At 31.7% G+C, this 11,930-nt stretch overlaps 1 protein-coding gene across 1 annotated transcript; it reads right to left on the bottom strand.

Annotated features, from left to right (window-relative positions):
- Positions 1-257: 257 nt before the first annotated feature.
- LOC126890000 (uncharacterized) lies at positions 258-1,661 on the bottom strand. Its single transcript, XM_050658800.1, has 2 exons — positions 644-1,661; positions 258-394 (listed from the first exon to the last, which is right to left on the bottom strand). The coding sequence occupies exon 1, from the start codon at positions 1,659-1,661 to the stop codon at positions 1,023-1,025; it is 639 nt and encodes a 212-aa protein (XP_050514757.1). The 3' UTR covers positions 258-394; positions 644-1,022.
- Positions 1,662-11,930: the final 10,269 nt, after the last annotated feature.

Here is an 11,930-nt window from a genome sequence, read left to right as displayed (position 1 = left end):
CCAAATGGGAGGCAAGTCCACTGGAAATGGCCTTCTTGTGTCACAAATGCTGTTTTTTCTTTATCTTGTACTCTCATTGGAATTGACCAGAATGCTGAATTTATGTCTAAAGTAGAAAAGTACTTACAATTGCTAGTTTTTACCATTAAGTCCTCGATCAATGGAAAAGGTTGCGATTGGGGAACAACGATTTTATTTAGTTCCCTAAAATCTATGCAGAGTCTGGTCTTTCTGTCCTCTCCTTTTTTGAATGCTAGTGTCACTGGAGCCGCAAATGGACTATATGACTCTTCAATTAAATTATTCTTCAAAAGTTCTGCTATCTGACTTTCTATCTCTTTTCTATCTTCAATGGTACATCTATATGGACGTTTGGAGCAGTATTTATCTACAACTAAGTCAATATGAGCTTCATACTCTCTTATAGTACCTACATCATATTTGTCTTTAGCAAATGCTGATTTATATTTATTAATCAATTGTTCAATTTCTGATTGCTGATTTAAATCTAAATGATTAATTGCTATTTCAAAATTGTCAGTATTTTTACTCTCATTAAAATTTATTTCATATTTGAATATATCATTAATTTTTCTTTAGTTGCATTTAAATATATGTTACCTGGAAAGTCAGGAATGCTTACTTTATCAATAGTTGACACATTTTCAATTTCTTTAGAGCTGTTGCATTGTGTGATCCTTAGATCCTCATTTTGAATTAATCTAAAACTTTTAATACAATCTAACCCAATTAAAAAATCATAATTGAAATTTTCATCATCTACAATAAATACATCCATTTTTTTTCAATGTCATAGATTTTTATCTTAAGTGTTACTATACCATTTGTTTTTTTCACACCATTAATTGTCCTCAAGTTTACTATTTGAAGGTCACCTCTATTATGTGCCTTTATCTGTAATAAGTTTGCATTAATCAATGATATATTTGATCCTGAGTCATATACTCCATAGATCTCTAAAGTGTCATTTAATAGTAACTTGATTCTAATTAGTGGTGGAATTAACAGTTTTTTGGATTTGTTTCGTTTAATTCTAATTCTAGTTTATGGTTGTTGACAGTTCTTACCTCTTGATTTTTCGGGACTTCACTTTTGCTTTTGTACCAGCAACTTGATTCCAGATGATAACGTAAACCTTTTCCTTCTTTTTCACAAATTTTGCAGGCTTGTTTTTTCTTAAAGTATGGTATTTCTTTTTTTTCTGAAGTCTTCATTTTTATCAAGTGTTCTAGACCTCTAATTCCATTGAAGAGATCTTCCGTTTCTTTCAAAGTGTCTCTATCAATTCTATCAGCAATATAATTTGGGAGTCCAATAGCTATCAAATCAATCATAATTTTTTTATTCAATGACTTGTTTATTTGTAGTAAGAGTCTTTCCTTTTTAAGAGCATATTCTAATAAAGAACCATTCATGTATTTGAACTCAAACGCATACCTCACTGGAGTCCACCCTTTGTCTGCATAGGTATCACAAAATTTGTTTTTCCATTCATCCCAATCAGAATTTATTGAATATTTTATAAGCATTGACCTGTACCAATCCACACATGATCCTTCTAAAAATAGTCTTAGAATTTCAATTTTTTCAGTATTTTTATCTATTTGCAATCTTGTGCACTCATTTTCAAATGTTTCCATCCATTGTAAAACACTCACATTTTTTCCTGTAAATTTTTCTATCACAAATTGTTCTGATACTTTTTTTTATTAAAGGATTCAATACATTGTGTTTCATTTGACTTTGATACTCTCTCTAAGATCTGTTCTAACGTATCTAGTGAGATACCAGGTGTGGATGTTAAAGATTCTCTCCCTTGAATGCTTTGTTGTTCTAAGAGAAAATCATTGAATTGTATATTCCCATATTCGTCCATATAAACTTTCAAAATATCTTCATCTGCGATCCAAACTTTTCTTGTAGTGCCCCGTTTTGTTAGAACCCGTTTTACTTTCTCAAAAGCTGCTGTCGTCTGGATTTTTTTATGATAGGAAATATTTTGCATATCATTAGGTATTGAAAAAATTTCATTTTCCTCAGTCTCAATTGAGGTGATCCTGATGATATTTGTTTTTGTATCAGTCTGCAATGATTTAACGGTAAATTCAAATCTCAGTTTTGCCATTTTATAATGGAAAATTATTATATTTCTATCAGCAAAAATGTTGTTTTGTAATAATGTTTTTAACCATCAAACTTTTGGTGAATAAAAAACTCAATTGTGTTTCTCTCTGTAAGAAAAAGGAACTTTATTATTTTATGTACAATATTAACGATTTACAAAAACGTTACCTGTAAGAAAAAGAAACAACATTTAAAGCTTATATTCTAGATTTTAGTTTATAATGCTCAGCAGGTAACAAATATTTCAATCATCGAAATTAATTAATTGTCACTGTCAAAACACCTCACACGTCATAAGTCAACATAAAAATAAAAAGAAGAACTTAATGTTTTGACAGTGGCGTAACAAAATGAGAATATAAATAAATATTAAAAGAAAAGCTATTAAAGAAAAATAAACAATAGTTTTTCTTTACATGCAATTTATCTTTTATTTTTACCACCATCAAAAAAAATTATCATGTATTTCTTTTAACACGTTTGTATATTTTTGTATAATAGGTACATTTTAACTTATTTAATACTTCCTGTATGGGTGTATCGTTTTGAAAACGTAGGGAAATCCTTGGAGATCCGTATTCGTAATCGGTAATTCGATATTCATAGTCAGAACATTATTTTTGGTAATCAGAAAAAGTCATTCACCTACTTTCAATGTCAAGAGTCAAGTGTGAAAAATAGATGATGTTTGCGTCTACTTCAACCAGATCACTTCTTATGTAAATATTATGATTACAAATACCTTTTCAACGAAATATTATAATAAAACTTAATTGTTTCTGGCTGATGTGAATTTGTACTTTCAGTTTGCTTCTGTATTTATGAAATAAAATTTGAATTATGGTTTTGTTTGGAATAATTACTTGAGAATAATAATTATGATTGGGATCCAAAATTATACCTAACCTAATCCTAATCACCGTAAAAACCTAATAACCGGTTGTTACTTTAAAAAGAAAAAACCGGTTATAACCGGGACGAAAAAACAACCGGTAAAACCGGTCATTGCGGAGTAAAAAAACCGGTTTTCGGTTAAAACCGGTAGGTTTTTCACATCCCTATCTTAAATTGTTCTCCTCCACTTTTTTGAAATCAAAATATGATGGATTTGATTACCTTCTGTTGATCGTGGTATTAGTCATGCTATCTTATGTTCGTTTTTGTGTTTGAAGTGTGTGCTCATTATAAATGTGTCTGTTGCTTCTGCTAGGTTACAAAGCATTCTCCCATTAGTATTCGTAATAGTGTGGAGAGTTTCCTTACCAGCGACCGAATATGTCATTATTGGGTATATTTTCATATATATCTTCGAGTTTCTCGTAAAAATCGTTTCTGTCTTTTTCTTTCGCATTCTTTGTAGGAGCATATATGCATTAATCAATGTTAAATTAGATTGCTTGTTCTTTATTCTGACATAAGATATTCTTCCACATATTGTTTTGAAATGTTTCATCTTGTCCCTTAGTTTGCTGCTAATTACGAAGGCTGTACCATTATGTTCTTTTTTGGTATTTCCGGAATAAAACATTGTATATTTACTTTTTACTATTGCTCCTTGATCTTTCCATTGAATCTTGTACTTTTCCATCTCCGTCGCCAGCTCTTCCATTTTCCCTGCTCTCGTGGAGTTACTACTGATAATTTTAAACTCGTCCTGGTATTCCTTGGATAGAACAGATACCAACTTTCTATATTGACAGAATGCTAATTTATAATCCCAATATTGTATTAACATTAATTCCGAACTGTTATGCAATCATATTTTTCCAATTTTCAGCAACTTATTTCCAGTGAAAATTCATCCCAGTTGTCTGTATGTGACATAACTCTAAAATTCGATTTTGCCTATATAATTGTATTTGGTGAAAACACTATCAAATAATAATTATTCGGGGGCAGATTAAAGCACGTGTTTTAATTAAAATAGACACGTATGTAAAATTGAAAAAATGTGTTAATCTATCTAAAATATTATTCATATATGGATATTGTACATCAAAATTGTTCTTTAAGAAAAAATCATGTATTTTTTAGTCGATTTAAAGAAGTTTTATTAATTAAGCAAGAATAAAAAACCGCTAAACGCTGTAAAAATAAGTGGCGCACACAATATTCCAGCTACACAGAAGAGCTGATATGATTATTACGTGGCGCAAAAATGTATTTTCGTATTGATGGAAATAAAATTCAGGTTTTAATTTGAAAGATTTTTCCATATTATTTGCTAAATTTAAAGCCAAACGCGCCACAAAAGAGTAACTTTGATAGTTTGCACTATGAAGCTCTTTTGTGGCGTGTTTTACTCAATTTAATGATTTAAAACGATTTTATTGACGTTTGGACTTTCAACTCGGATATCGTTATCAAAATACAACATTTTACTGTAGATGTAGTCCTACAGCGTCTTTATTTCATGTTTATAATTCTCTACTAAGAACTGCTCTAAAGTCACCGAAATAGTAAAAGCGATATATTATTCAACGAGCTTTAGTACGACGAGAACAAATATACACCTTCGGTTTTTATATAAATTCTGATCAAAAAGTTACCGGAAGTGTTACATTATTGTCGCAACAAAGTTATGACTGGAAATTTGGAAAAAATTCAAATAATAATTTAAAACGGTATTTTGGCCGTTAAAATAACTCAAGAACTGAAGCGAAATTAGTTGTAAAAGTTTCTTTTTGTTTTGTTATTCCAAGAGTACAAGATCTACGAGATGGGGTAAAATTGTATTCAAAAATTTCTCATGACTTTCAATCGTTAAAAGACATTTACAACGAACTGTTAAAAAAATAGTAGGCAGTTTTATTACCCATAAAATTCGTGCCCCGGAAACATTTTTATGGATAATGTTTGGGAGTAAAAGTAAATTCAGAAATACATGACAAATATTTTGTTCTTCTTAGCTGATAATGTGTGTGTTATATGAAGAGAAATAAATTTTATATATACCGTAATTAAATAAAATAATGTGACTGGATAACAAAATCTTTTTTTTTTCTTCCTTATTTGCTTTGGATTACTTGATCCATTCAGCCACGATAGATAATAAATTACTGTTTGCTACAATATTCCAAATATAATACATTGCATTACATAATACATTAGGTACATGTGCGCGCATATAATACTTATGCACGCACATACATACATACATATGTAGAATATGTAGAAGTGGAAACATTTAATTGACCAGTAGGTATACTCCTCATTCATGGCCCTAACCAACTTAAATTAATTTACAAATAATTAAATCGACAAAAAGAAACTACATGCTAATACTAAATACTAATACTATATGCTAATAAATATATGTTTTTTTTTTACACAGCGATAAGGCTTCAACCCGGATCAACCCCGCGGAGGTTTACACCCTCTTTGTGTTTTTAATTTTTTTTTCTCTTTTTTATTTTTTTATAATTTATTATACTTTTTTTTATTTATTTATTTATTTTTTATTTTTTTTTAATAAGATTTAATTTTTTTTTATACATTTTTTTTGTATACATATTTTTTTGTATATATTTTATTTTTTTAATTTTTTCAATATAAACTTTTATACAATTCTATTCTTATTACCTCCCTGCAAAATCTACTTAATGAATATTCACAGGGAGACAATATTACATAATAAGGATAAACATAAAAAAAACAATAATTATTGCTAAACACATTCAACCGGACTCATTCAGTGCAAGTTAAATTTTCCTCTAGTCCTTTTTAAAAACTCCCAGATAATTTGTTTAATTTTAGAATTTCTACGAGACAAATATAAAAGAGAAGCATTATTTTGTGGGAAAGGTATTTCTTCTTGAACCAGATTGTGCATCAAAAACTTAATTGCAACATCATTATGTTTGCATCCAAACAACCAATGATTAATATCGTCAACATATCCATTGCAATCGCAAAGATCTGATTCGGATAGGTTAAATCTATAGAGGTATGACTTGACAGTGGCATGATTAAAGAGACATCTAATAAACATGGCATATATATTTCTATTAGGATAACTTCTGATAGCAAAAGGCTCAGTAGGTAAACTAGGATGAATTTTGGTGTAGAGATTGTTGCTTCGATTGCAGAAAGCGTGCCACTCAATATCCCAATTTTGTTTCAAACTTTTCTTGCGAGTAGCTGTTAGATCGCTTCTATCTAGCCAAGTTATTTCCGATCCTTTTAAGATTGCCTCTTTAGCAAAAAAATCTGCTTTTATGTTACCGGAAATACCAATATGTCCTTTTACCCAGACGAAAGTTACAGAAGTCTGTTTTTCCAGTAGCTTTAGTTGGTTTTCTAAAATTTTGACGACAAGGCTATTTTTATATAAATGTTTACGTGTATTTTCTAGAGCTAATAACGAAGATCTTGAATCTGACATAATTACAACTTGCTTGTTAGAAATTTTTTTGTTGACAGCCCATTCTAGAGCTTGATAAATCGCGAACATTTCTGCAGAGTATATGGAACATTGTTTATCTAACTTGAACATCAAGGATTCTTGGTGATCCGGAATATGTACAGCACATCCAACTCCCAATCTTGATTTTGAACCATCCGTGAAAATCCTGCATGGATTATCAAGCTTGGCTATATGTTGCTGAAAGTCAACTGGATTCTCAATGTCAAAATTTGGGAACCAAACATTAACATTGGCATAAGATATATTAAAACTCGATTTAAAGAAAGTTAATTCACCTGGACTGTTTAGGTGCTGAGAAACGTTCGAGTATGCCACTGCTAAAATAGGAGAATTCCTGTTGTGCCACCATTTGTCGACAAGATTAGAAACAGAGATGTCACATATTTTTTGTAGTAGTTCAGTTTGGTTGTAAGATTGGCATTTAAGAATAAATTTTTCAGCCAAAAATAGTCGTCTTAAATGTAAAGGAGGCTCCATGGATTCAGCTAAAAGATTCTCTATAGGCGTAGACTTGAGCGCACCTAGAACTAACCGCAGAGCCTTATATTGAATGCGATCTAGTTTTTTAAGGCGACTGTTTGTGGCAGATCCATATAGAATGCTTCCATAGTCGAGAATGTATCTGGTATATGCACGATAAAACATTAAATTAATTTTAGGGTCAGCACCCCATCGATAGCGATTAACTACTTTAAGAATATTTAAACTTTTCTCACATTTTATTAAGCACTTATTAATGTGTTCATCCCATGTTAACTTGGTGTCCAATGTAATACCAAGATAAGTGTAGTGCTTATGAACGGGTATACTTAGGTTGTTAATCATGATGCTGGTCATAACTGGTAAGCGATGTCGCGTAAAAAACACCACCGCTGATTTATTTGCAGTAAGGTCAAATCCTTGTTTAAAAAAATACTCTCTTGCATCACCCAGTACCATCTTAGTTGAATTAATACTTTGTTGGTACAACTTATCCACATTGTAAAAGCAGAAATCATCTGCATATTGTAATATACTGCATCTAATTCCTATACTGTGGAGATCTAGAGTGTATAGATTAAACAACAAGGGACTGAGGACTGATCCTTGTGGTAAACCTTGATGCACTACTCTTGGTCCAATCAATCTATCATTACATCTAATAAATACCTGTCTATTAAGGAATAGGTTTACTAATACATAAGCACACAAAGGTGGAATACCTATGTGCTTCAGTTTTTCGAACAATAGATTTAAATTGACGTTGTCATAAGCCCCAGAAATATCAAGAAAAATGGCAGATAGATAATTATTATTTGAATATGATAATTGAATATCAGTTGTTAATTGAGAAACACAATCAATAGTTCCCTTGTTCCTACGAAAGCCATACTGAGACACTGGAAATATATTTTTGTTCTCACACCACCATTCTAATCTGCTTTTCATAACTCGTTCAAATGTTTTAAGCAAACAGGACATGAGAGAGATAGGCCTTAAGTCGGTACGCTGGTTTAGTTTGGGTATAGGAATAACCAGGCATTGTTTGAGGGCGTCACAATGATCTCCTTTAAGTAGAATATTGTTGTATATTTTGCACAAATAATATATAGCAATTGCAGGTAGGTTTAATAGCATACTATAGTTAATGCCGTCAATACCAGGGGCTGTATTTTTAGAACTCTTGATATTTGCTTTAAGTTCGTAATCCGGAGAGATTTTTGTAAAGAGCCTTTCTACCATATATTCATCATTAGCGGTGTACTTTTTGTTACCTTGAATTTTGTTTACCCTTTTCCAAAGCTCTGAAGGTGAAGTTTGCCTAGTAAGTGAGGAACAAAACCGAGCCCAACTAGATTTAGCTTTTGAGCGGAAAGTTCGTTTACATATAGCTTCATTCTTCTTATATTCCATGAAGTTTGAAAGGGTAAGATTAGATTTATAAATTTTAAAAGAATTTTTTCTAGCGTTAGAAGCAGTGAGGCATTCATCATCCCACCATGGTGGCGATTTGAAAGATTTGACTGACGGTTTGATAATTTTGAAAGATTTGTTGGCTGCATCAGTAATAGAATCTAATAGAAAGAAAATCATTTCGTTTGTTTGGTTTTTATTTGGTTCGTGTCTGAAGGCACTTTCTACGTTGTTTCTAAAATTATCCCAGTTTGCATTAGACATCGACCATTTAGCCGAAGATATAAAAGTTCTATTTTCAATTCTCATATTCTGCACAGAAAGTCTAATTGGAAAATGATCTGATCCATAGGTATCTGGAAGAACAGTCCAGTCAAAGGATGGACATAAACTAGAGGATATAATAGTAAGATCTACAACAGATTTCATATTCCCTGGAGGAGTAGCTCTAGTAGCCGACCCGTCATTAACAACAATTAAATTAGGAAAGAAATCTAATGCTTCTACTAGTATATTACCATCGACGCAACATGAATTTGATCCCCATAATCCATGATGTGCATTAAAATCTCCGGTAATAATACAATCATTGCTAATTTGAGAAAAAAGACTAACGTAATCTTGCACTGTTACTCTAACATTTGATGGACGGTACACACTCAGGATAGTATACATTTTTTGGTCAATTTTAATATCTACACCACAAACTTCTAAATTAGGATTGAAATTGTTAACAAATGAAATGGGATTATAAATAATGTTATTTGCTAAAATTATGGCAACTCCTCCATATCCTCTAATTCTACTTTTATTAACTACATTGAAATTATTGAAGCAAACAGTATCAGATGGTTTTGACCAAGTTTCTGATAAAAGACCTATGTCAAAACGTTCTTCAAACAGTAATTGCTGTAAAGAATATCGGTTCGCATTTAGCGAACGAATATTCCATTGAATAATTTTAATACTTTTGTCAGCCATTAAAATCATGTAAAAATATTACCTATAATATCTTTAATTTTATTTTCTAATTCAATTTCGTAATTTTTAAAATTAGTTTCTACATTTGATGAAGAATTACAATAGTCAAGGATACTCTGTTTGATTAAATTTTTGAGTGAAGCACTGAGCTGGCCTATAAATATATCAAATTCATTACGGGGCTCATGGTTTCCAAATTGAAATACAGATCCCGAACAGAAACTGGTCGGGTATTCCCTACGCACAGGAGGAAAATTAGGAGTTGTATCAGTAGTCTTCCTTTTTTTGGGGGGGTTATCGTTAGGGGGGGCTATATTCAGATGATTATTATTTTTATAAGTAGTGGTGGAATTCGAGGGTTTAGAGGAGGAGCTTTTTAATGGAGGAAAGTCTGTGTCACAGGTCATTAAAGGTGCAAATTTATTTTTTTGGACTAAACTGGAATAACATGGATTTTCAAGAGCTTTTTCGGCTTCTTTAAATGAAATATTTAAGTTAGCCATAGCTTCTTTAGTCTTTTTTTGTTTTAAATATTCGGGACATTCTTTAAAAACTGACTCGTGGCTACTATTTTTACAATAAACGCAAAATGTAGTACATTTATCGGGACAATCAGTGTTACCTTCATTACCGCACTTCTTACATCTTTTTTTGACTTGCATTGAGTCGTTGAATGGCCATAACGAAGACAGTTGAAACATTGCATAACAGGACTAACATATATTTCAACTGGACACCTAACTTTGTTTATGTAAATATACTGGGGAATTAATTTACCTTCAAAGCTAATAATAACCATTTGTCTAGGAACTCTTTCTGATACACCGTCACTTTGAACTATTCTAGTCATTATATGAACTTTTTTTATTGGAATATTAGATTTAATAGTATTAAGTAGTGCACTCTACTAAGTAGAAATAGTGGCTGTGCGAATCGAGTGTATTTAGAAAAGAATTTTTAGAGATTGCATACGGATAACCTAAACAATAAACCTGTTCTAGTTGCTCCGCTCGGCTGAAGAGGCAAGTAGAGTGGGGTGCGCGGGGACCATTACGATAAGGATAATTATTAGTGTTTATTTACAAAACAATACAGTGGCGTGTAAGTGAGAGTTTTATACCTTCAAAACACTGCCCGGAAAAAGGTAATAGATTTATTATATTTTATTTATTATTATATTTAACGATATGGCCACGTGTAAAGAACTGACTCAGATGGATGGTGAAGAATCTGATGATAGTAAGAGAAAGAGGGATGGAAAAAAAGACGACCAAGATGAAAACCCTTTCACAAAAAGCAGAAAATTATTTAGGTCTCCAGCTAAGAAAGATTGTGATAATACAGAACTGAAAGAAATGATGATCGCTCTTATGAACGAAGTTAAGGGAATACGAAAAGACCAGCAGAGCTTTCAGGAGGAAATTCGCAATCTAAAAAAAGAAAATTGTGAGTTGAAGGGAAAGGTAAATTTCCTAGAAAGCAGGATAGAAAAGATGGATAAACAATTTCGAAAACAAAACATTGTGATTAAAGGACATGATTTCAAAGAAAATGAGGAAATTGAAGATGCCACCAACTTCATAGCAAATCAATTGAATGTGAACGTTAAAATAAAAGATGTGCAGAAAATAAGAACCTCTCAAGGGAAACTGCCAGTGGCGATAGTAAAAATGGATACAATGAAGGATAAAGAACTTATTATGAAGAACAAGAGTAAATTAAGAGGAACGCGGTACTTCATTGAAAGTGATCTAACACAAACCGAAGCCAGACTACAGAAAGAGTTAAGAGATATGGCGAGAGAAGAAAAAGGAAAAGGTAATGAAACGAAAGTCGGCTATCAGAAAATATGTATAAACGATGAATGGTGGAAATGGAACCATAGCACCGAAAAATTAGAGAAAATGGAAAAAAACTAAGTCTAAACAAACACAGTGGACAGATAAATACGGAAACGAATAAGGCACGAAATATGATTATGATAGGACAATGGAATGTTAGAGGGACTTTTGAAGTAGGGGCACTAAAAAATTTATCAGATACATTGGAGAAATATGAGATAGATATTGCAGCTATACAAGAAACTAAACAAAAAGAAAATTTCTGCATAGATGTGGGAAGCTATGTATTCTTCAACAGTGGAGACAATGAACGTATATTTGGAGTTGGTTTCCTTATAAAGAAAAAATTTGCCAGTCTGGTGATAGATTTTGAGGCAGTCACAAGCAGAATATGCAAAATAAGAATGAGGGGAAAATACAGAAAAATATCCCTTATAAATGTACATGCACCAACGGAAAATACAGAAGAAGATGTTAAAGATAGCTTTTATGAACAGTTAGAGCATCTGTTCTACCAAATACCATCATACGACACAAAAATAATTGTAGGAGATTTCAATGCCAAGATTGGCAGAGAGGACGTATACAAACAAATAACAGGGGGGAAAAGTAAACACAGGGAGAGTAACCTGAATGGAAAAAGA

This window comes from Diabrotica virgifera, chromosome 8 (assembly GCF_917563875.1).
Source record: "Diabrotica virgifera virgifera chromosome 8, PGI_DIABVI_V3a".
Taxonomy (NCBI): Eukaryota; Metazoa; Arthropoda; class Insecta; order Coleoptera; family Chrysomelidae; genus Diabrotica; species Diabrotica virgifera.
This window is presented reverse-complemented; position numbering and strand designations above follow the sequence as displayed.